The following is a 26,128-nucleotide window of genomic DNA, read 5'->3' as shown; positions in this document are numbered from 1 at the left end:
TCTGAAGTGGAACAGGTGTCTTAAAAAAAAAAATTAGGCCCATAATCATGTATGTAAGGTGTGTCAATTTGTTTAAGACAAGCTCCCGAGTGGCGCAGTGGTCTAAAGCACTGCATCTCAGAGGTGTCACTATAGTCCCTGGTTTGATTCCACGCTGTATCACATCTGGATGTGATTGTGCACCGCCCTATGGGACTCCCAATTTCCCCAGCATCGTCCGGGTTTGGCTGTGGTAGGCTGTCATTGTAAATAATAATTTGTTCTTAACTGACTTACCTAGTTAAATTAAATATCTATTTTTAAAAGACTACCAAGAATCACTGTGTGACCCTGATTTAGCCTACTGCAGTAAAAGGCTAATCACACTGACTCACTCACACAACGCTGACAGAATATAATGTATTACATTTGTACAGTACTTTTCATTATAAAGAATCTCAATTTTAAAAAAATAAACAAGAAAAAATGGACACAACTAGAGAGGGCAACTGACAGAACACAGCTGATGCTACAAGGGACAAGGAGCACAGCTATCAACAAGCCTTTCTAAAGAGAAAGGGGCTAAAAGCCTGATTTCCCCCAAGGAGCTGAACTTGATCCTGGGGGTGTGGAGGAGCGTAATGCCATCACTATATACAGTATTAACATTAACCCTACTAGAGTCTGATACCAATAACACACTCATTCATAGAGACCCACACAGTTTTTTAAAAACATGGGGAAATGTGAATCCTTGTGTGTATCAGTGAATCCAAAACACATACCCACTATACAGTAGAAACACTGCACAAACATGCTGATGTAAAAATATACTACAGCATCATATGCAATAGGCCAACTTAATTGTGTTCATAACACACAACACACTGAAGCACATCACATATCACTGTTTCTAACAGTAACATACAGACACAGTCATCAAGTAAACTTGGCCAAATACTGTATGGAATCACATAGAAAATGTGCAATGACTAAAATGGCATCATATCCTGACTACCTTTTGCATGTCACCTGCCTGAGCTGACCAGATCCTGTGTCACAGTTCTGTTTGATCTGTTCTATGAAATTGGGCATTCATGTTAAGGGGAAAATCGAATCAGCTGTCCAATTGTCTCCTCATGAAGGAGTGTCAAAAGCCCTCAAGCTCTACCCCTCTCTTCCATCTCTCTCCCTCTCTCTGTCTGCCCTCTCCCACCATCATTCCACTTACTGTACACAAGGGCCCTTTTTGTGTGGAGGATCATCAGACTCACATGGTTTAGAGCGAGGGTTCGGCAGGACAGTGTTCAGAGGAGGACAGAACAGAGGAGTGCCTTGAACACTAAAACTACACAAACCTGTTTGTGGTCTAGGTAGGTGGGCACAGGAACTATGGAAAACAGCAAGACAGAAGGTAAATTCTGGTTCTATAATCAAGATGGTGATGGTTTTGTATTTTTATGATTTGTTGGTAGTCACATGGTTTATAGAGATGCTACAGTAATTATAGAGATGCTACAATAATTGTATTGTTGATGTGGAATATCTTTGGTGTGCTGTGCCTAACAGATTGTTTTATGTGTTTGAACTGGTTACATGGACAAATACGCTTTTTATGAAACCTGTTGTTGATGGACAGTTATTGGAAAAATATTGAAACAAAGTTGGTATGCTTGAATTTCTCATTCAATGTTCTTCGGCATTACATGACTATCTGACTATCCAATGTCTTAAGAACTGGTTAAGTGGCAAAACTCTGACGCATGATACAACCATTGGAAGACTTGAAATTTGGTCCAAATTAGTTGTCTTTGAATGATCTTTTACATTGTTCTTTTTTCAGGAGATTTGCTATACATGTATTCCTGTTCAGAATATGTCATTCCAGCACAAGCTCAAATGCATAATGTATGATAAGCAGACATTTAAAATGACCTTTAAATGCTGCTCGCTGATTGGACATTTGGCATTTGAACCGAAACAGATTGAGTTCAGTAGGGTATTTCCACTATGGTACAACTGTTTGATGACACAAGCCTTGTCTACCTTAACATTACATGTATAATTTCAGTGTTTGGGTAACTTGTAAGGGTTCACTCTTACATTATTTACTGTGCATAGGCTGCAAAATGAGACATTGTGTTGGACATACCACATGACTATATGATTTGTCTTTATCATAGTCTATTTTGTTCTGTATCTCCAAATAATGGTTTGTGTATAATTGGCAGCTGTGTCTGAGTAACTGAGGATTTTCTCCATAGTGACGTGTGAGTGACAGGGAGATACAGTAAATCCATATTGATGTGTGATTAACTGATGGCCTTGACTTCTAGAACAAAACCAGGAAATGGAGGAGGCCAACCTAGAGATTTTTCAGGTAACCAGCTCTATAGTCAGTCCCTTTGCAAGAGACACACTGCCAAAGAAATGGGAATAGCCTCGGCTACGGCCTGTCTCTAATCTTATTATATGTAAATGCTCGTCAATGGACTGGTATACAGTATGTTCTAACAAAATGCTACAGATATGTAAAATATCGTAACAGTACAGCTGTAAGGTACAATATAATACACAGACGTTGTTGCACTGCTGTAAGATACTGTATGTGTTGCGTATGTACTGTATTGTAATGCACTCTAAAGTAGTGAGCAGAGGCAGGGTATTGCACAGCAACACAGAGATCACATCTGTACATCTGTAAAGAAGGGCAGCTGCCCTAATGAATCTGCAGCCTGATGGCTTTCACATGACCGTATCCACAGAGTAGAGGAGTGAAGAGAAGATGACTGGGGCTGGCAGCAGCCTGAACCCCTGTCTGTTCACATGAGCTGATTCACTTATCTCTGCAGACTAAATTCAATAACCCAACATCCTAAGAACGGCAGCTACACCAAAGGAGAGAAAAAAGGGAATCACTGCTGGCATATAACAGAAGGGGAAAAAGAGAAATTGGGACACTCCAAACGACAACAACAATGAAAAAGATAGCGAGGATAATGTGACTCAGTGGGGAGCGTTGTAGGAAACAAACCCTGTGGCAAAATGAGCTGTGACCTAGCTGACCTCTGATACACTCTGAGAAAAAGGCTTTTTGGGCTGTCCCCATACGAGAACCCTCTAGAGTGTTGGGCCAGTAACCAAAATATCGCTAGTTCTAATCCCCAAGCCGACATGGTAAAAAAAACTGTCCATGTGCCCTTGAGCAAGGCACTTAACCCTATTTGCTCCAGGGACGCTGTTGATCATTTCAGATCCTGGCCGTGACTCCACTCTCCGAGGGTGTCTCAGGGAAAAAAAAACATTTCCGATTCATGCGTATTAATACACACTTGTACATGTGTAAAGTAGGACAAATATAAGCACCCACAAAATTATTACTACTATGGTTAAAACAGCTAAGTCATTTATTCACCCACACATATGGAACCAATGTAGCATTTCACAGTTATGTTCTGGACATTTTGGAGCCATTAGCAGTGTCACAAACAATCATATCACTGGAGTAACGGTTGTTACATCCTGACTGCTAACCTCTGACCTGGTGCTCCAGCTGCAGTCCTTGGTGGCAGAGCTGCGTACGTTGCTGCAGGGGGTGTTACAGGACATGGCTGCGCTGCAGCAGAGGGACAGCAGTCTGGAAGAGAGGGCTCAGGCACACCAGAGAGACCTGGATGACAGGATCATGGGAATCAGGAACTCGCTCAACACGTTTAAGGTACCGTACTCCCCACATGACTTGATGGATCCTCACTGAGTTATGAAACCAAAAATGTGCCTGTTTGTCATTCTGCTCATACCATACAAGTGGACTACAGTAAAACCAGTAACAGTTTCTAGCAATTCAAGCAGGATGCTTAACACACAAAATAAGTGTTGCAGTATGTAGCTATCTGGTACATGGTACATGTGAATGTACATTGTGAATGTAGCTAGATATCATAGTGATGTGATTGTGCTATACACAGTGGGCAATTTATTAGATACACCCATTTACTACCGAGTCAGACCCCCTTTGCCTCCAGAACAACCTGAATTCTTTCGGGCATGGAAACATTGCTCAATTGGTATCAAGGGACCTAACGTGTGCCAGGAAAACATTCCCCACACCATTACACCACCGCCACCAGCCTGTACTGTTGACACCAGGCAGGCTGGGGCAATGGACTCATGCTGCTTATGCCAAATCCTGAATCTGCCATCAGCATGACGCAACAGGAACCAGGATTTGTCGGACCAGGCAATGTCTTTCCACTCTTCAATTATCCAATGTTGGTTATCACATGCCCACTGGAGCCACTTCTACTTGTTTTTAGCTGATGGGAGTGGAACCCGGTGTTGTCATCTGTTGAAATAGCACATCTGTGACAATGATCGATGAGTTGTGCATTTCGAGATGCTGTACCACGCATCACTTGCATGATTCTTGCCATTCCCCTTTGACCTCTCTTATCAATGAGCTGTTTTCGCTCACAGGACTGCATCTGACTGGATGTTTTTTGTTTGTCGCGCCAATCTTGGTAACCCTAGATACTGTCGTGCGTGAAAAGCCCAGGAGGCCGGCCGTTTCTGAGATACTGGAACCGGCGCGCCTGGCACTGACAATCATACCACGTGAAAAAGTTGAGAGTTCACACTTTTTGCCCATTCCAACATTCAATTGAACAGTGACTAAATGCCTTGATGCCTGTCTGCCTGCTTTATATAGCAAGCCAAAGCCATGTGACTCACTGTCTGTAGGAGCGAAACCATTTTCGTGAACGGGGTGGTGTACCTAATAAACTGGCCACTGAGTGTATGTCCTGGTTGTGTTTAGGAGGACCTGAGCAGTGCTCTAACCCAGATCAAAGAGGTTAGCAGCAGACAGAAAGAGCTACAGGATGGCCTGGAGTTCCTCCAATCAGAGAACAGCAGAGAGATCCGGCCCATTCAACAGAGGTGTGTGACACACACGTAGCATGCACAAACATTCACACACATACTTTCTTCACCTGAAATGAACTCACCATTCCCCTTGGTTTTGTCAGAAAAAGCTCCAAAGGGGACTGCCATGGGGAGGGCCATGAGTGTCTCTCCAACCAGACAGAGCTCAACGTCATCCAGCATTACTTCGCCAGCCTGCCCAGCATCTCTCCACACAGGAGCATAGCCTCGACACAGAGTGAGTTATACCTCTGAGGGACAGACAGAATCCATAGCAGATCCTGTATGTGTGTCATCGATGTACTGACTAGCTGGTCCTTACCCATTGGGCACAGACGTCAATTCAACGTTTATTCCACGTTGGAAAACATTGCCTCAACCACTGTGTGCCCTGTGGGTTATAGGGTTAGCCATTGAACATACTTGCTTTAGCTGAATCAAATACCCGGCGGCTGTATAGGGATGTTACAGCACATGAAATCAATCAGAGACAGCGGAATCGCATTGACAATGCTTGTGTTTTCTCCCTGTGTATGTACTGTGTGTGGTGCAGCCTCTAACTCAGAGCAGGAGGCAGCCAGTGGCCTGCCCCAGAGGGGTCAGTCTAAGTCTCCAGTGTGGACAGAATCGAAAGAGAGCCGGGACGACACGGATGCACAGAGTGCCTCAGAAAACAGTGAGGCACATCACCACTGACATTACACACAGTGACTTATTCCCTTGTTACATTACAGAGCCCTACATTAAATGATTTTGTAGTCTATAGACTTATTCCCATTTAATAGGTCACAGCTGTGTAAAAAGCACACTTATTTTATTAACCTTCATTTCCAGTGGTTGCCTGAGAACAACAATTCAAACAATGTGAGCCACACATTCAGGAATGATCACTACAAAATTACAGTTACAACATTTCAAATAAATTACATTACATTCAGAAAGGGTAGTAGAAACGAATATATACAATCAATCACTCAATATACTATATATATATATATATATATATATTTATATTATCAGAGCCCTAAATTCCCCTTTTGGGACCAAAACAATCTAGTTTTAAAGTGAACTGTGGGGCATAGTAACTGAAAGCAGTCTTCCCTAACGCAGAGATCATCAGTGGAACCTCTAGTACCAACCAGTCTTGAGAGCGAGTATCATACTTACTCGATTTCCAGTTTAGAAGTAAGGTGAGGTAGTATGGGAGTTTATGGAGAAGTGCTTTATATACGAATCATAGCCAATGTTGGACCCTTCTGCTAGTCAGAGACACCCAGCCAACAGAACTACAGTATATACAGTTGAACCAGTTCAGTTGAACCAGTTCAACCAGCCTGGTCTCATAGACTAGAGGTAACATAGTACATGTAAATCTGGGACACTGAAATGACATTTGGTATGGTTACATTAAACAGATTCGGTCAGGGTGGATGGGTGGGCATATAACACAAACATCTAGCAATCTAGCAAAGGCTAATTAGCAACTTTTCAACTACTTACTTATTTATAATAATGTAATAGGAATTGTAATTCGTAACATATCAAAAGAAATGGGCGATGGACAGCCACAAATGAAAACAGTTGAAGTCGGAAGTTTACATACACCTTAGCCAAATAGATTTAAACTCCGTTTTTCACAATTCCTGACATTTAATCCAAGTTTAAAAAAAAAACAGTTTTAGGTCAGTTAGGATCACCACTTTATTTTAAGCATGTGAAATGTCAGAATAATAGTAGAGATAATGATTTATTTCCGTTTTTATTTATTTCATCACATTCCCAGTGGGTCAGAAGTTTACATACACTCAATTAGTATTTAGTAGCATTGCCTTTAATTGATTAACTTGGGTCAAACGTTTTGAGTAGCCTTCCACAAGCTTCCCACAATAAGTTGGGTGAATTTTGGCCTATTCCTCCTGACAGAGCTGGTGTAACTGAGTCAGGTTTGTAGGCCTCCTTGCTCGCACTCGCAAATTTTCTATAGGATTGAGATCAGGTCTTTGTGATGGCCACTCCAATATCTTGACTTTGTTGTACTTAAGCCATTTTGACACAACTTTGGAAGAATTCTTGGGGTCATTGTCCATTTGGAAGACCAATTTGCGACCAAGCTTTAACTTCCTGACTGATGTCTTGAGATGTTGCTTCAATATATCCACATAATTTTACTGCCTCATGATGCCATCTATTTTGTGAAGTGCACCAGTCCCTCCTGCTGCAAAGCACCCCCAAAACATGATGAAACCACCACCATGCTTAACAATTGGGATGGTGTTCTTCGGCTTGCAAGTCTCCCCCTTTTTCCTCCAAACATAACGATGGTCATTATGGCCACACAGTTCTATTTTTGTTTCATCAGACCAGAGGACATTTTTCCAAAATGTACGATCTTTGTCCCCATGTGCAGTTGCAAACCATAGTCGGGCATTTTTATGTTTGTTTTGGAGCAGCGGCTTCTTCCTTGCTGAGTGGCCTTTCAGGTTATGTCAATATAAGACTTGTTTTACTTTGGATATAGATAATTTTGTTCCTGTTTCCTCAAGCATCTTCACAAGGTCCTTTGCTGTTGTTCTGAAATTGATTTGCACAAATACATTTTCATTTTCTGGAATTTTCCAAGCTGTTTAAAGGCACAGCCAACTTAGTATATGTAAACTTCTGACCCACTGGAATTGTGATCAAATCAAATAAAAGTTTATTTGTCACGTGCCCCGAATACAACAGGTGTAGATCTTACAGTGAAATGCTTACTTACAAGCTCTAACCAACAGTACAAAAAAGGTATTAGGTGAACAATAGGTAAGTAAAGAAATAAAAACAACAGTAAAAAGGCAGTGAAAAATAACAGTAGCGAGGCTATATACAGCAGCGAGGCTATAAAAGTAGCGAGGCTATAAAAGTAGCGAGGCTACATACAGACATCGGTTAGTCGGGCTGATTGAGGTAGTATGTACATGTAGATATGGTTAAAGTGACTATGCATATATGATGAACAGAGAGTAGCAGTAGTGTAAAAGAGGGGTTGGCGGGTGGTGGGTGGCGCGACACAATGTAGATAGCCCGGTTAGCCAATGTGCGTGAGCACTGGTTTGTCGGCCCAATTGAGGTAGTATGTACATGAATGTATAATTAAAGTGACAATGTATATATGATAAAGAGAGAGTAGCAGCAGCGTAAAATAGCGGTTGGGGGGGCACACAATTCAAATAGCCATTTGATTACCTGTTCAGGAGTCTTATGGATTGGGGGTAAAACTGTTGAGAAGCCTTTTTGTCCTAGACTTGGCACTCCGGTACCGCTTGCCATGCGGTAGTAGAGAGAACAGTCTATGACTGGGGTGGCTGGGGTCTTTGACAATTTTTAGGGCCTTCCTCTGACAATGCCTGGTGTAGAGGTCCTGGATGGCAGGCAGCTTAGCACCAGTGATGTACTGGGCCATACGCACTACCCTCTGTAGTGCCTTGCCTCTCGATGTTGCAGCTGTAGAACATTTTGAGGATCTCAGGACCCATGCCAAGGACCCATGCCAAATATTTTTAGTTTCTTGAGGGGGAATAGGCTTTGTCGTGCCCTCTTCACGACTGTCTTGGTGTGTTTGGACCATTCTAGTTTGTTGGTGATGTGGACACCAAGGAACTTGAAGCTCTCAACCTGCTCCACTACAGCCCCGGGCGTGCTCGGTCCTCCTTTTCCTGTAGTCCACAATCATCTCCTTAGTCTTGATTACGTTGAGGGATAGGTTGCTATTCTTGCACCACCCGGCCAGGTCTTTGACCTCCTCCCTGTAGGCTGTCTCGTTGTTGTCGGTTGTGTCATCTGCAAACTCAATGATGGTGTTGGAGTCGTGCCTGGCCATGCAGTCGTGGGTCAACAGGGAGTGCAGGAGGGGACTGAGCACGCACCCCTGGGGGGCTCCAGTGTTGAGAATCAGTGTGGCAGATGTGTTGCTACCTACCCTCACCACCTGGGGGCAGCCTGTCAGGAAGTCCAGGATCTAGTTGCAGAGGGAGATGTTTAGTCCCAGGATCCTTAGCTTAGTGATGAGCTTTGAGGGGACTATGGTATTGAACGCTGAGCTATAGTCAATGAATAGCATTCTCACATAGTTGTTCCTTTTGTCCAGGTGGGAAAGGGCAGTGTGGAGTGCAATAGAGATTTCAAAGCCCTTCCTGGCTATGGACATGAGTGCTACGCATCTGTAGTCATTTAGGCAGGTTGCCTTTGTTTTCTTGGGCACAGGGACTATGGTGGAAGAGGATTACAGTGAATACACTGATATAGTGAATTATAAGTAAAATAATCTGTCTGTTAACAATTGTTGGAAAACTGACTTGTGTCATGCACAAAGTAGATGTCCTAACCGACTTTCCAAAACTATAGTTTCTTAACAATACATTTGTGGAGTGGTTAAAAAACAAGTTTTAATGACTCCAACCTAAGTGTACGTAAACTGAGTGTATGACTCCAACCTAAGTGTATGTAAACTTCAACTGAAAGTCAGTGTGTTGCTTCTTTTGTTTGCACGTTGTGTGTGTGTGTGTGTGTGTGTGTGTGTGTGTGTGTGTGTGTGTGTGTGTGTGTGTGTGTGTGTGTGTGTGTGTGTGTGTGTGTGTGTGTGTGTGTGTGTGTGTGTGTGTCAGATAAGAGGCAGATAGCTGCCCTGGAGCTGTTGGAGTCAGAGAGGGTGTATGTGTCGTACCTGTCTCTCCTGCTGAAAGCCAACATCACCTTCAACAGCACAGAGGACCTCCACACCAAAGACAAACGGTACTGTACCACTGACGATTATTATTTACACATTTATGTGAGATGTACAGTGCCTTGTATAAAAGTATTAAATATATTTTTATTTGGATTTCATGTAATGGACATACACAAAATAATCCAAATTGGTAAAGTGAAATTTTAAAAAAAGAACCAAAAAATTCTCCAAAATAAAAAACGGAACAGTGGTGCGTGCATATGTATTCACCTCCTTTCCTGTGAAGCCCCCAAATAAGATCTGGTGCAACCAATTACAGTGGGGCAAAAAAGTATTTAGTCAGCCACCAATTGTGCAAGTTCTCCCACTTGAAAACATGAGAGAGGCCTGTAATTTTCATCATAGGTACACTTCAACTATGACAGACAAAATGAGGAGAAAAAATCCAGAAAATCACATTGTATGATTTTTAATTAATTCAATGTGATTTTCAGGATTTATTTTTTTCATTTTGTCTGTCGTCTTTTTAAGTAGGAAAACTTACACAATTGGTGGCTGACTAAATACTTTTTTGCCCCACTGTACCTTCAGAAGTCACATAATTATCTAAATAAAGTCCACCTGTGTGCAACCCAAGTGTCACATGATCTCAGTATATATACACCTGTTCAGAAAGGCCCCAGAGTCTGCAACACCACTAAGCAAGGGGCACCACCAAGCAAGCGGTACTATGAAGTCCAATGAGCTCTACAAATAGGTCAGGGACAAAGTTGTGGCGTCATGGTCGTCATAATGACCAAGGCGCAGTGTGATAAGCGTACATAACTCTTTTAATGAAAAGAACGACCACTGAACAAACTATACAAAATGAACCGTGAAGCTATATGACTAGTGCAAACAGGCAACTAAACATAGAATAATAACCCACAAACTACCCAAGGAATATGGCCACCTAAATATGGTCCCCAATCAGAGACAACAATAAACATCTGCCTCTGATTGAGAACCAATCTAGGCAACTATAGACATAAAAACACCTAGACTAGGAAAAAAACCATAAACATACAAAAACTCCTAGACAATACAAAACTACACAAACCACCCTTGTCACACCCTGACCTAAGCAAATAATAAAGAAAACAAAGATAACTAAGGTCAGGGCGTGATACGTGGAGAAGTACAGGTCAGGGTTGGGTTATAAAAAAAATATCAGAAACTTTGAACATCCCACAGAGCACCATTAAATCCATGATTAAAAAATGGAAAGAATATGGCACAAAAACAAACCTGCCAAGACACCAAAACTCACGGACCAGGCAAGGAGGGCATTAATCAGAGAGGCAACAAAGAGACCAAAGATAACCCTGAAGTAGCTACAAAGCTGATGTGTTTTATATCCATCTCCTTTGTCTCTCTCCAGGCCATTCCCCAGTTCTCTACGTTTCCTCATCCAGCAACACCTGGAGCTGCTTCACACCCTGCAGGAGAGGGTGCTCAAGCGCCAGTGGCAGGGCATCATGGGAGATGTATTCATGAGGCTCACCAGCAAAGAGGTATTCATTTTTTCACAGCCACCAATGACCCATGAAGTCATGGAAAGGAGCCTTCAAGGGTTTAACCCGGACCAGGTAAACTGACCTAGAGAAACTCAGGGCTCTACTCTAGTGATTGTGCTGTCTGGCCGCAAACTACATTACAACTCACATACAGTATCCAGTCTATTAGGTGCTTATTGTATTAGGACCAATGTGATTTAAGGTGGTGGGACTGATTGAACGAGGGAAATTAATTGATTTGTGGCGTTAGCAGTTAGGGCCCCCAGAGGAGACTGTCCAGGGGATAAAGTGACTAAGGGGGGCAGTTGAATTCGGTGAGGCGGCACAATTTTGGGGGGTTCTTGCATTGGAATTATATTGAATTCTGCTTATGTCACACTAAACATAAAGGGCCAAGACTCTAAACATTCAAATGCCAAGACTCTGAGACTATTGATCGAGTGCTTGTGTGGCAGGTTTGGCGCTTAATCTGTAGCCTATCACCCCTGCACTGTATCAGCACAATGGACAGCGCCTTACACACTAAAGTACGTGTCAAACTCATTCCACGGAGGGCCGAGCATCTGCGGGTTTTCGCTCCTCTCTTGCACTTGGTTTATGAATTAAGGTCACTAATTAGTAAGGAACGCCCATCAACGGTTGTCTAGTTTTAAATTGAAAGGAAACACTAAACACTTGCAGACACTTGGCCCTCCGAGGAATGAGTTTGACACCACTGCACTCAAGCAAGTACATATCGGTAATGAATACAGGCTACAAGATAGATAAGGTAATTCACCTATTACAAACAGCCTATGTGAATGCAGCCGTACACACTGCTGTCTTACCAAAAATAATGCAAACTAAATGCTGAAAGTACTGGCCTTGTCATTTATGCATGAAAACTAAAATACTGAATAGCAGTTTGCCTTAGAATACTGACAACTGTGAATGCAAACCGAATAAAACAGCGGTGCCAAGTAGTAGCGGTGCCAAAATATCAGATCAAAAAGGCATGACAATCTAGAAGCTATCTAAACTCTGTTGTGGTGGGGCGTGAGGCAGAGATAAGTGAAGCAGCTTCAACTTTAAACTTTACCCCGCCCTTATAAATCGAAATCAAACGTTCCACATTTTTCACTTAGCCTACCTCAGATGAGAAGTGTTTTTTCCCGTTTTTCATGGGAATCCAAAGGAGTCATACCTAACCACACCGGTGGCTTTACATAGCCCCCCCTACACACATTCTGTCCATTGTGCTGAAACAGTGCACTGGAGATACAGATGTTGTGCCTACCTTCATTTAATCATTTGTACTTTTTTGCCATTTTAATGTAGGGACATTAAACTAAAACTGAGGGGTCACAAGTTTCAACTAACGGGTCTAAGCCCCCTTTTTTTCCCCATCGTGGAACCGTGCCCGCTGTGACACAGTGCATCTCCTCACCAATTACACCATCACATGTTGAGTCCTTAAAATGAATCACAAGATCACATCTGACACTCAGGAGAGACATGGGGATTGGGGAGAGAGGATATATTTAGTCTCTGTCTATGTTCCAGATCATTTCTTTGTCTGTCTACACTCTAGTCTAGACTTTGACTCTATCTACTGAGTTTCAATGACGAACTGACTGACTGTGTCTGTCTGTCTGTAATTATCCATCTTGTCTGTCTGTCTACACTCTAGTCTAGACTATGACCCTATCTATAGTGCCTTGCAAAAGTATAAACCTCCCTTGGGGGTTATGCATGCTCAAGTTTTCTGTTTTTTTGTCTTATCTCTTAAAAAATAAAAATATTTTGCATCTTCAAAGTGGTAGGCATGTTGTATAAATCCAATGATAAACCCCACAAAAATCCATTTTAATTCTAGGTTGTAAGGCAACAAAATAGGAAAAATGCCAAAGGGGTGAATACTTTCACAAGCCACTGTATTGAGTTTCAATTGCTGACTGACTGACTGTGACCCTATCTACTGAGTTTCAGTGACTGGCTGAATGTCTGTCTGTCTGTCTACACTCTATGACCCTATCTACTGAGTTTCAGTGACTGGCTGAATGTCTGTCTGTCTACACTCTATGACCCTATCTACTGAGTTTCAGTGACTGACTGTGTCTGTCTGTCTACACTCTATGACCCTATCTACTGAGTTTCAGTGACTGGCTGAATGTCTGTCTATCTACACTCTATGACCCTATCTGCTGAGTTTCAGTGACTGGCTGAATGTCTGTCTGTCTACACTCTATGACCCTATCTACTGAGTTTCAGTGACTGGCTGAATGTCTGTCTATCTACACTCTATGACCCTATCTACTGAGTTTCAGTGACTGGCTGAATGTCTGAGTTTCAGTGACTGGCTGAATGTCTGTCTATCTACACTCTATGACCCTATCTACTAAGTCTGTCTGTCTGTCTGTCTGTCTACACTCTATGACCCTATCTGTCTGTCTGTCTGTCTGTCTGTCTTCTGTCTGTCTGTCTGTCTGTCTGTCTGTCTGTCTGTCTACACTCTATGACCCTATCTACTGAGTTTCAGTGACTGGCTGAATGTCTGTCTATCTACACTCTATGACCCTATCAACTGAGTTTCAGTGACTGGCTGAATGTCTGTCTATCTACACTCTATGACCCTATCTACTAAGTTTCAGTGACTGGCTGTGTCTGTCTGTCTGTCTGTCTATCTACACTTTATGACCCTATCTACTGAGTTTCAGTGACTGGCTGACTGTCTGTCTGTCTACACTCTATGACCCTATCTACTGAGTTTCAGTGACTGGCTGACTGTCTGTCTGTCTACAATCTATGACCCTATCTACTGAGTTTCAGTGACTGGCTGACTGTCTGTCTGTCTACACTCTATGACCCTATCTACTGAGTTTCAGTGACTGGCTGACTGTCTGTCTGTCTGTCTGTCTACACTCTATGACCCTATCTACTGAGTTTCAGTGACTGACTGTATGTCTGTCTGTCTGTCTACACTTTATGACCCTATCAACTGAGTTTCAGTGACTGACTGTGTCTGTCTGTCTGTCTGTCTGTCTGTCTGTCTGTCTGTCTGTCTGTCTGTCTGTCTGTCTGTCTGTCTGTCTGTCTGTCTGTCTGTCTGTCTGTCTGTCTGTCTGTCTGTCTGTCTGTCTGTCTACACTCTATGACCCTATCTACTGAGTTTCAGTGACTGGCTGAATGTCTGTCTATCTACACTCTATGACCCTATCAACTGAGTTTCAGTGACTGGCTGAATGTCTGTCTATCTACACTCTATGACCCTATCAACTGAGTTTCAGTGACTGGCTGAATGTCTGTCTATCTACACTTTATGACCCTATCTACTGAGTTTCAGTGACTGGCTGACTGTCTGTCTGTCTACAATCTATGACCCTATCTACTGAGTTTCAGTGACTGGCTGACTGTCTGTCTGTCTACACTCTATGACCCTATCTACTGAGTTTCAGTGACTGGCTGACTGTCTGTCTGTCTGTCTACACTCTATGACCCTATCAACTGAGTTTCAGTGACTGACTGTATGTCTGTCTGTCTGTCTACACTCTATGACCCTATCTACTGAGTGTCAGTGACTGTCTGTCTGTCTACACTCTATGACCCTATCTACTGAGTTTCAGTGACTGACTGTATGTCTGTCTGTCTGTCTACACTCTATGACCCTATCTACTGAGTGTCAGTGACTGTCTGTCTGTCTACACTCTATGACCCTATCTACTGAGTTTCAGTGACTGACTGTCTGTCTGTCTGTCTACACTCTATGACCCTATCTACTGAGTTTCAGTGTCTGTCTGTCTGTCTGTCTGTCTGTCTGTCTGTCTGTCTGTCTGTCTGTCTGTCTGTCTGTCTGTCTGTCTACACTCTATGACCCTATCTACTGAGTTTCAGTGACTGGCTGAATGTCTGTCTATCTACACTCTATGACCCTATCAACTGAGTTTCAGTGACTGGCTGAATGTCTGTCTATCTACACTCTATGACCCTATCTACTGAGTTTCAGTGACTGGCTGAATGTCTGTCTATCTACACTCTATGACCCTATCTACTGAGTTTCAGTGACTGGCTGAATGTCTGTCTATCTACACTCTATGACCCTATCTACTGAGTTTCAGTGACTGGCTGACTGTCTGTCTGTCTTTGGCTGACTGTCTGTCTGTCTGTCTACACTCTATGACCCTGAGTTTCAGTGACTGACTGTATGTCTGTCTGTCTGTCTACACTCTATGACCCTATCTACTGAGTGTCAGTGACTGTCTGTCTGTCTACACTCTATGACCCTATCTACTGAGTTTCTGAGTTATGTCTGTCTGTCTGTCTAGTGACAGTGACTGTCTGTCTGTCTGTCTGTCTGTCTGTCTACACTCTATGACCCTATCTACTGAGTTTCAGTGACTGGCTGAATGTCTACACTCTATGACCCTATCTACTGAGTTTCAGTGACTGGCTGTCTGTCTACACTCTATGACCCTATCTACTGAGTTTCAGTGACTGGCTGAATGTCTGCCTGTGTTTCTAATTCTCCATCTTGTCTGTCTTCAACAGAATGATTTCTTGGACTTCTATGTGTCGTATCTGAAGGAGCTGCCTGAATGTCTGTCTGTGGTCAACATGTTGACCACCACCTCACTAAAAGCAGCCGGCCTGTTTGAGGTAAACAAAGCACGCTGAACAACCAGGCAGTATTGACCGCAATCATGGCCATGGGAAGATGTTTTGGGTTGGGGGTGTTTTAGCTTGGGTTACTCCGCTCATACAGGAGTAATAAAGGCCTAGGATTTTTATTTGTATTTTTTTCATATGCAGCACCCTCAGTATGTCCACAATCACTGCATAGAGCTACCCACAGAGAACAACTCACAGTAGTGCAGTTATCCAGAAAGAAAGGGTTATTTCAGGAAATCCTGTTATGAATGATCGTTTCGTAAATCTCTGACATTTGGATGAACAAAGAGCACATGATGAGCATACCTGAGTGAAGTTTTTTTTATGACATCTTATCCCCAGTCTTTATTACTCTGTAAACTTTCCCGACAATTGATTTCACATGACTTCTGTGTAGACTTGTGCCAACTGACTGTCTCTTCTCTGATTGACTTTCTGATGTTCCAGGGTGACATCAACGGGGACGAGACGACACGCCCCTCTCTCCACACTCTGCTTCTCCAGCCAGTGCAAAGGATCCCTGTGTACCTTCAGCTGCTGCAGGTCAGGCTCCATGACACTCACATCTGATACATACAGTACACCACCAACACAACATAGGTATTTAGAAAAGAGAGTCCTCACCATCATAGTATGTTATCTCTAATCAGAGTGGTGGTGACTGTATAAACTGCTCAGGTTAGTGCCAGGTTCACATCCCAGATTGCACATTTGATTGGTTGGAAGTTGTGGGAATGTATGTTTTTTTTCATATTGGTTGTGGAACAAAGCTATATGTTTCCTGAGAACAGAAGTAAACATTTTGCTGTTCTGGTAATGTACATTTGTAGGTTGCAGGGAGGTTCTGAGAATGTTTCACTCCGGTTCCCTGAAAGTTTAGGTTTTATTACCACTCTGATAAGGGACATTATAGGTTATCTGAAGGTAATTAAATAACGTAAAACTTTCACTGAATGTATCAATGCGACTTTTAATAACACTGCTAGATTATTTTGGGTTAACTTTTTTTGAACGCTAAGCACAGATACAATAGGATACATGGAAACTAATTTGCCTAGGCATTAATCATGCAAACAGTTATTTTCTTATTGTGACCAGTGGTGGAAAAACTATCCAAGTGTCATACTTGAGTAAAAATAAAGATACCTGAACAAAGTACAAGTAAAAGTGAAAGTCACCCAGTAAAATACTACTTGAGTAAAAGTCTAAAGTATTTGGTTTGACATGTTCTTAAGTATTAAAAGTGAATGTAATTGCTCAAATATACTTAAGTATAGATTTGTTTACGGATAGCACTGGCATAATTTACAAACAAAGCATGTGTGTTTAGTGATTCTGCCAGATCATAGGCAGTATGGATGACCAGGGATGTTCTCTTGATAAGTGCATGAATTGGACCATTTTCCTGTCTCGCTAAGCATTCAAAACGTAACGAGTACTTTTGGGTGTCAGGGAAAATGTATGGAGTTAAAGTACATCGTTTTCTTTCGGAATATAGTGAAGTAAAAGTAGTCAAAAATATAAATAGTAAAATACAGATTCCTCACAAAACTACTTAAGTAGTACTTTAAAGTAGTTTTACACCACTGATTGTGACACTGATTGTGGCATCAGAAAGATTCAAACCTATTTGAAGATGATCTTCTGTTCTCTATCCCTTCTGTTCTCTATCCCTTCTGTTCTCTATCCCTTCTGTTCTCTATCCCTTCTGTTCTCTATCCCTTCTGTTTACATTTACATTACATTTAAGTCATTTAGCAGACGCTCTTATCCAGAGCGACTTACAAATTGGTGCATTCACCTTATGACATCCTGTTCTCTATCCCTAGTCCACTGAGCCACCAGGATGAAACTAGCTGTTTCACATACATAGCTGTTCATTTTAGTCTGTTCAACCAACCAGGAAACAAGCACTCATGAAGATCAAGTTTCACCAATTAGTGGGTGCAGCCAACACACATGAACACACCTAACAAGATAGAGGATCGTGAGAGTTTTTCTGACCCTGAGAATGGAATGTAAATGTTTTAAAATAAAATCATACATTTTTTTCTGAACGTTACTAAAGTTTTCTTCATGTTCTTAGACCAGAATGTATATGTTTTTAAATAACATTCTTAGAACGTTTTCTGAACATTAAACATTTTCTTGTGGTTTTTCTGGAACATTTTCTTCATGTTCTGAGAATGGAATTGAGTTAATTGATGTCAATATGTAGAATTGAACTTTTTTGAACTGTCCCAGAATATTACCAAGAACTGACATAAAAGAGAACCATACATTCACTTAAGTAAAAAAAAACAATAATAATAATATATATTTTTTTAGAACATTCCCAGAATGTAGTAAAAATATGACATTAAATAGAACCTAATGGGAACTTGTGTGGAATGTTCTGTGGAAGTGCTGAAATTCCTACAGAAGAACATTGTTTCGTTTGCGGAACTATTTGAGAACATTACCGATATCAAACCAGTTGGAGTACATTCCTAGAACATGACCAGAAATTAAATTAAATGTAACCATGTTTGAACTTTTAGGAAACATTGTGTCAAAGTAATTAAATACCAAGAAAATTGTTTTTTTCTTAAAAATGTGCTGAGAATATTCAAAAGCCAAGCAACTATCCTGCACTATTTACAGAAAGTTGTGGGAACGTTGTATGCAAAATAACCACACTCTCACCAAGCTTTAAGAAACATGTGTTTCTCAGAACGTTATGTGCTAGCTGGGATAAGTCAATAGCATCCCTGTGTGGCCTGTTTTGGTTTCAGACTCTGTTGAAGCAGACGGATGCAGAGCACCCTGACTACTACCTGCTGCTGGTGTGTATCCAGCAGGTCAGAGCCTTCACCACCCAGTACGCCCACCTACTGCAGCACAACAAAGAGCTGCTCCTGCACAACCGCAAAGAGCTCAAGAGGTCAGCTTCTGATCCAGGCTCAGATTTTGTGTTTTGGTAAGATTGTGCAGATGGGGACAGGATTCAGATGGACTGGTCTGAGGTCAATGAACTGTGATGATATACCTTACAGACAAATAAAGAAGAACTCTTTGTGAGGCTAATGCCACGTTCACGTGCTACTCGGAACTAGGAAACTCTGAAATGTCCAACTTGCTAACTGGTTGAATGCGGCACATGTATAACTACAACCAGTTAGCAAGTCGAAAATGTCAGTTTCCTAGTTCCAACTATCATGTGAACGAAGCACAAATATAGTTCCAACCTTGTTCTTGTTGCAGGTCAACTATGAAGCAGTTCTTCAAAAATGTGGACTGTGGTAACGTGATGCAAGCCAATGAGATGGGCTCCCCTTACCCCACCAGCAACGCAATACTGTGAGTTATGTTCTGACTACACTCAGCCATTAATATTAGCAGTCAGTCATTAATGCATTGATTAACTAACTCTCTGTCCCGCTGACAGCCTCTCCCTCTCCCCTCACAGAGAGCATGGCAACCAGGTGAAACGCAGCAAGCAGAGGCACCTGGAGCAGATCCAGTCTCGACGCTTCCTGGACTGGGAGAGCGAGGCTCACCACTCCGACTCCCCCATCCCATTTTTCTCCCCTGACACCAACCCTCGCCTCAAACCCCCAGGCCTGCAGAGTATCCCTGAGATGGGGTCATCAGAGCAGCTGCCTGGCAAACGGCTGACCCCGGGCTCAGTCCTGTCCGATGCTCAAGGTGAGTTCCTTCGCCCCGGGGACCCTCCAGGCTTGGAGGGGCTGTATGAGGATGTGGACTCGTCCCTCCACAACGTGTCCCTGTTCGACCACTACTCCAGTGCTTCGTCCGACTCTAGTATCGACATCGCCTTTGTGCGCTGCCCTAAGAGCCATCAGGCTGTTCGCGAGGTCTACAACAGAGGGGGCAGCCGGGGGAGCAGGTACAAGCTGCCTGGCCGGGGTCGCGTGTCACCAGACGAGGCCCAAATGATGCAAGCTCACCACCACCGCCCCCTGCAGGCCGCTCAGTGTAAGAGCAAATCCCTGAACGGGTTGCAGCTGGACAGCACTGTGAGTGGGGACAGTGGCCCCGGACATCTGTCTGACCACCTGAGGGACCACGGGGCCCACCAACATGCCAAGCTAGAGAGGCAGTCCAGTAATAAATATCACCCACGCAGCAGCAAGGGCCAGAGCAGCAACAACAGCCCCATCAGCCCCCCGCAGCACAAAGCAGAGCCAGAAAGACAGATAGCAGCCACTGACAAGGAGCTGCATAACAACCACAACAAGGTGGGCATCAGGGAGTGGCTGGATGGAGCCCACAGTTAACAAGCAGTGGGGTTGAGTTTATGAGAAGCCCTAAGACGGTTGTTCATGTTTAGATGGAAAAGGGGTGGGTCAGCCATAGAAATAAATGTGAGTGCTATGCACTGCTGGGAGGTGTGTGTGTCAATTTGGGGCCTATTTGTGACTAGTATGTACTATGTGTGTGATATTGTTATAGACCTCTGGGTGTCTGTATAACAAATATTACTCCTTTATGTAGGACTCTGGGAGCCCACCCTGGGGCGAGGAGCCAAGATGGAAGGCTGAGGCGAATTACCACACCCCCTTCAGTGAGAGGAGCCGGAAACAGGAGAAGGGAGGCTTCCGTAGCTCCTTCAAGAAGCTCTTCAAGAAAAAGTAAGATACACTGTATCTGCTGACCAAAATGTCACTTATCAGCAGCACTTTACACCACGATTCATTTGAAGTTGAATAAACAATGTTTGTCAAATACATGATGGAATGACTCAAGTAATGCTGTATGGGGTATCAAGTTTTTTCAGACTATTAGCGTTGCAGTAACCTCATATATACTGTGTCCTCTAGGTCGGGGGGAGGAGAGAAAGACAAGACAGACAGCCAGAACTCTAGTGATCACGAGGCAGGCAAGACCCCAAGAGTCACCCACCTAGGCATCGAACGTGGGACTGCCGTGTGAAAAGTGTGACTAGTGTCACCAGCAGAGAAACACATTGCTCTGAGAAAGGCTTCAAATAGGTGCCAGTGAAATTCTAGGGGTATATAGACAGTGTACAAAGCATTAGGAACACCTGCTCATTCCATGACAGACTGAGCAGGTGAACGCTATGATCCCTTATTGATGTCACTTGTTAAATCCACTTCAGTGTAGATGAAGGGGAGGAGACAGGTTAAATAAGGATTGTGTATGTGTGCCATTCAGAGAGTGAATGGGCAAGACAAAAGATCTAAGTGCCTTTGAATGGAGTATGGTAGTAGGTGCCAGGCGCTGAACTGCAGCGCTGCTGGGTTTTTCACACCCAAGTTTCCCATGTGTATCAAGAATGGTCCACCACCCAAATGACATCCACTGTGGGAAGCATTGGAGTCAACATGGGCCAGCATCCCTGTGGAATGCTTCCAACACCTTGTCGAGCCCATGCTCTGGCAAATTAAGACAATGTTTTGAGGGCAAAACCCAATATTAAGGTGTTCCTAATGTTTTGTACACTGTGTACAGTGCAATACAATCTATGTATATAAAACATGCTGGAAGACCAACAGACATTGACCTACTGTAAAAATGCTTTATAGGTTTCTTCATTTTTAAGTTAGTAGTTTCCAATTTGAGATCTCTTCAATATCAATGGAGAAAATATATTTTACATACAGTATACTCATTAACAAAATGTGCCATCAAGAAAATCTCTATCCCCAAATCAAAATAGAATGTAAATTGTGACAAGACTTAAATGAAACAAGTCTGTTGTAATCAATATTTGTTATACCTCGTCATAACCAAAGAATGTCTGAAAACGATCACACAAATTAGTGGCTGCTTAACAGTTCTTCCCTTTGAAAAATGTTCAACTTATCTACAAAGCAAACTAGACAATGTGAAACTTATTCAATATTTATTTTGCATTTCAATCAATATTTCTCTACGACAAACAGACACACAAGCTTCAGTTCCTTCTTTTAATGTGTTAACTTGTTTCATAAATCTGTTACACATTTGAAACAAAATATAGGCAATTATACAGTATGTAAAACCAACAGATTTTATTTTACACTATATACATATAATGTGCATTGCAATATGAAAATGGTAATGCGCCAGAAAGGAAGTTAGTTTGTCCATAATCATTACACATTCCTACTGTGTAAATTAAAACCAACATGACTATTGTAGTGTTTTTACTGACTTTGTTTTCTTCTTCTACACAACTCGTTTCCTTTTGTTCAACATTGCACGAGGTAGAGACACCGCACTAATTTTGGCCATAAATCGAGAACACATTTTGGCATTACATTACAAAAAAAATGTAACATTCATATTCTTTTTACATCTTCACTGAGTCCAACAGTAAGGAATGTGTTTTGTCTATTTGACTATAGTGTATATGATCGATATTACCATTGAGAATCACATGATGAAACGGTGGTGATCAAAACAGTACCGCTAGAGTCCGTTTAATTTTGACCTTTGACATTTCTCCCTCCACAGTCTCATTATGGTATTTCAGTAATGTTCAGTGAGTGTTCCATAATAATTCTACCTATGCTAATGCAACCCCTGTGTCACAGCTTGTGAGAACATATATATGTATACTTAAAGTTTACAAGCACATATACAGTTACATACAACGGCACTCTTCTTTTCTTCAAATACCTTTTTGTGCAAATTTTAACACCAGTGATCCCACAGTATTAAAAAAAAAGCATACAACTTAGTTGGGAAGTAAGCCTGCAATTAAAACCGTTTGAAATGTTCATCTCATAGAGTTATAAATGGAAGCTAAGAATGAAATGGTTGATCTCCCATTAGATATTTCTCAAAGCGAACTACAAAGGGAGTTCCCACATTTGGGAGGACGATGCGTGCAGAATGACATTACCAGTAAGTGGTACTTTCTTGCTGCTCAGACTTAGCCAAACCTCAGAGGGGATCAAATCCTGTCCCTTGTCACATGATTAGAGAACAAGAAGTCATTTTTAGTGCTCAAACTGACCCCCTGAACCACCCTTTTAAATCTTTACAGTCTCCATACCGGTACAGAACACCTATCTACATGACCAGTCTTTAGTTTACAACCCCGGAGTAGCCAGGGTCCCTTTCTGCGAAAAAAATACTACATTTATATTTACAATTAAATAGAGGTCAATTAAGCACTTGTGTGGTATGGGCTAAGATGCTAGCAGTGGTGGCAACACTTAATTCTAAAATGAAATCATATAGAAGTCATCCAGTTCTTTGTTACATGCCACAATAAATATAGGTGTTAAAAGGAAGTAAGAGGCAAGTTGGAAGTGCACCCTTGAAGGATCAGTCTCATGTGAAGCTAAAGCAGTAGTCTGTCTGTAGTGTCTTGTGTAACCAAGATGCTGTGTGGTGTGATCAGTAGCTGTTCTCGTGTCCAGCCAGGATGTAGAGGTTGCTGGCTGCTGTGGGGTTGTCAGTCGGCCTGCTTTCCAGCACCACCACTCTGAAACACAGGTTCAGTTCAGACTCACACTGTGAAAATATATGTCCCAGAGGGGACCAGGAGGATTACAAATGTAAGCCTCACAAACAGAGAATGCATTTTCACACACCAACAGACACCAACACCCCCCCAACATGCACAATCCCAAATCCTACCAATAGACTACTCAAGCACCATAGGCAAAGTCCATCATGTTAAGGTCAAAGTTCTGTAACAGAGTAGTCACTGACCCAAGAAAAAGGTAAGCTTGCCAAGCATCCATTCCAACTCTATGAATAAGAAACCCTGACACTTCCATGCACTGGCCACCAGAGTATCCTTTCCACAATCATAGGTTTACTCCCAGTAGGTGGTGTTACCAGAGTAACCCAGCAGGGGGAAACATTGAGGGAGATGTGTTAAAGTAACTGTCCAGTGAAAATCTAACTTTTAAAAGTCCATGTTCTGTTAACTGATACCCAAACAATGTTGTTGAATCATCCTGTTCTCATTTGTGCCAAAGCAACTTGGGAGAGAAAACCCCCACAAAAAAACCTCCTACAGTACAGGTGAAATGCTTGCCATTTCCTCAGAGGATGAGCTGGCCAATCTGTGGTCTACCTGCATGAATATTTTGAACGACTGGTATACCCCCACATTATTTTGCTGTTGGGGTACACACACACACACCATTCCAACACAGAGAAGCTGCTTTTTAACATACTCCATTAAAACATTTTGGAAGGACTATTTCACTCATATTGTAATGAATTATAGGTCATATTTAATACATTCTGGAAACAGTGGACAGTTACTTTAAAGTGTGTTAAAAACAAAAAGATGTCATCACAAACTCCAAACCAATAGGTTCAGACAAAATTGGAACATTAGAGTTCCAGTTCCTCCCACACACACACACACACACACACACACACACACACACACACACACACACACACACACACATACACACATACCACACACATACACACACACACATACACACATACACACACACACACACACACACACACACAGAGACACACACAGATGGGATGAAATCCATGGATCAGAAAGCTTGTAGGCTAGGTGAGGCCTGGAGTGACCCGGGGAGCAGTGAGTATACCTGGGCAGATTGGCGGCTCCCTCCTGCCCTGAACTGTCGTGCTGAGAGTTTCTTCATTCACAAAATCAAACAAGCCATTAAGGTGACAAGCAAGCATAAAACCAACAACTAACACCAGATAATTCAAGCAATCAGGATTCTATACTACTGCAGTAGATCGTTAGAAAACAAACCGGGCATCACGACGACACCCATGTTAATATCATTGCCAGTGTAAAAACGAGTGGGAGTGTGTGTAAGTCTATCTTGAGACAGGTGTGTCAGATAAGGTGACCTTGAGCATCATGGACCCCCTTACCCACCTGTCAGATCCAAGCAGGCTGAAGATCCGCGTGTTATCAGAGATCTCCTGGGTGATCTGGGGTGGAAACAGATCATATTCAAACACATACAACAGAATTAAATGCTTTCAAGTTATAAAACAGAACCGGGATTGAACATAGTTTTTTTTTTTTTAAACCGTCCGTGTACACAAACAGACAACTAACAATTACCCTCAACTTACCTCATTGGTTTTGAAACTCCGCCCTTGCATGCCATGCCTCCAAAATGCCAGAACGCTATCTTGGAGACACACTGCAAAGACATGTGGGTGTTACACTGAACCATAAAAAGCACAAGTAGGAGGTGGGATAAATGGTTGACGGGAAAAACGCTCAGGATATTGAATTATCTTTCTGCATAGAGCTCTATACACAGATGGAAATATCCAACTTTAACACAACAGAACCGAGTCTTTGAAATAAATCCATAATCATTTCAAATGTATATTTAATAAAATAACCCCATCTTTGGTGTCTTTGGGCTGGGTAGAAGTGTGAATGACATGGTTATGGAAACGTACCTATCGCCTCGATCTGGAAGTTAAACGTCAGCTCAGCAGACAACTTCCTGCTGGACTTCAACCTCCCTTGTAGGTTCACTATCTTTATACACCCTGATCACAGAAAAGAGTTCATCCATAATGGTTACAGTAACATATTCATAAGTTGGAATTTCTCATTTGAGTGAGAAGAAAATAATTATTTGTGTTAGTTCAGCGGATGGGAGGGGGGGGTAAAACGTACTGTCCAGACAAACTAAGATGGTGTCCCTCTCCAACTGGGTGACGTGGATAACACAAGTCTGGGGCGTATCTGAGTGGACAGAAAAACATCTCATCATCAAGAACAACCAATGTCCTAATGAAGATAATCATCATCGTTGCGACCACGTGCCACTGACCGGCCTCTGTGAACCAGGAGGAGGTTGAGTTGGGGTTGACCGTGCCGAAGCGGACCACTTGGCTGAGCTCGATGCCCTTGCTGACGGCCACACAGATGAGCGGGTACTGCTGATCCGGCACCACCAGCATCTCAAACACCTCCAGGGGACAGGGCAGGGGGAAGTCGATGTTCTACAGGAGAGACCAGAGGAGATAGATCAAGCATCCTGTCCCACAAGAAATCACCCATTATCATGTACTGACAGGAATCATTTCAACTCGGTTTGAGAGAAGCAACGTTGACATGCTATTTTAGCTAATCGAATCAGCTTTCCATAACAGGACTGTGTTAAGTTTATCCAAACATTCTAACCCTTTACATGGTCAGTCCGCCCAAGAATAACCAGAACCCAACGCTGATTTACCTTGATGAGCATAAACTTCTGCATGGGCTCCACCCACTCCAGCAGAACCACACTGGACTGGAACGCACCACACAGGTACTTATGGCCCGTGTAGGGATTCCTCACTGCACACAAACACACACATTCAAGGTTTTTCACAAATCTCTCTC

At 42.5% G+C, this 26,128-nt stretch overlaps 2 protein-coding genes across 9 annotated transcripts in view; one reads left to right on the top strand and one right to left on the bottom strand.

The window, feature by feature from the left end:
- Positions 1–1,260: 1,260 nt before the first annotated feature.
- Positions 1,261–21,506, top strand: LOC118361639 (rho guanine nucleotide exchange factor 33-like). Of its 4 annotated transcripts, none has more exons than XM_035741755.2 (15): positions 1,261–1,393; positions 2,316–2,359; positions 3,533–3,697; positions 4,796–4,917; positions 5,007–5,140; positions 5,456–5,578; positions 9,543–9,669; positions 11,025–11,157; positions 15,685–15,792; positions 16,252–16,347; positions 18,579–18,727; positions 19,048–19,143; positions 19,253–20,045; positions 20,302–20,438; positions 20,628–21,506. In XM_035741755.2, the coding sequence occupies exons 1-15, from the start codon at positions 1,372–1,374 to the stop codon at positions 20,737–20,739; spliced, it is 2,361 nt and encodes a 786-aa protein (XP_035597648.1). In that variant the 5' UTR covers positions 1,261–1,371; the 3' UTR covers positions 20,740–21,506. The 4 variants fall into 4 exon arrangements, with proteins under 4 accessions (XP_035597648.1, XP_035597639.1, XP_035597629.1 ...); XM_035741746.2 differs by having other exon boundaries at positions 19,232–20,045; XM_035741736.2 differs by having other exon boundaries at positions 18,579–18,763.
- Positions 21,507–21,656: 150 nt separating this feature from the next.
- Positions 21,657–26,128, bottom strand: part of LOC118399112 (mitogen-activated protein kinase kinase kinase kinase 3-like) — a 68,626-nt gene continuing 64,154 nt past the window's right edge. For 4 of the 5 annotated variants that reach the window (XM_052475090.1, XM_035795009.2, XM_035795018.2 and 1 more), the window contains 7 exons: positions 25,980–26,083; positions 25,575–25,746; positions 25,418–25,486; positions 25,195–25,287; positions 24,856–24,926; positions 24,653–24,708; positions 21,657–23,245 (listed from right to left, as the gene is read on the bottom strand). In XM_052475090.1, coding sequence (XP_052331050.1) covers positions 23,158–23,245; positions 24,653–24,708; positions 24,856–24,926; positions 25,195–25,287; positions 25,418–25,486; positions 25,575–25,746; positions 25,980–26,083 — 653 coding nt within the window. In that variant the 3' untranslated portion in view covers positions 21,657–23,157. Of the gene's footprint in view, positions 23,246–24,350; positions 24,402–24,652; positions 24,709–24,855; positions 24,927–25,194; positions 25,288–25,417; positions 25,487–25,574; positions 25,747–25,979; positions 26,084–26,128 lie in introns of all 5 variants that reach the window. The other variant, XM_052475087.1, reaches the window with a different exon arrangement.

Source organism: Oncorhynchus keta, chromosome 2, assembly GCF_023373465.1.
Source record: "Oncorhynchus keta strain PuntledgeMale-10-30-2019 chromosome 2, Oket_V2, whole genome shotgun sequence".
NCBI classification, from domain to species: Eukaryota; Metazoa; Chordata; class Actinopteri; order Salmoniformes; family Salmonidae; genus Oncorhynchus; species Oncorhynchus keta.
The sequence above is the reverse complement of the archived record's forward strand: the minus strand, read 5'-3'. Positions and strand labels throughout refer to the sequence as shown.

Bases quoted from the DNA above. Each gene is read 5' to 3' on its own strand.
- LOC118361639 (XM_035741727.2), top strand. From the start codon at position 1,372: ATGGAAAACAGCAAGACAGAAG. The intron at 1,394-2,315 runs GTAAATTCTGGT...CTTGACTTCTAG, and splicing joins GGAAAACAGCAAGACAGAAG to AACAAAACCAGGAAATGGAG. The intron at 3,698-4,795 runs GTACCGTACTCC...GGTTGTGTTTAG, and splicing joins ACTCGCTCAACACGTTTAAG to GAGGACCTGAGCAGTGCTCT.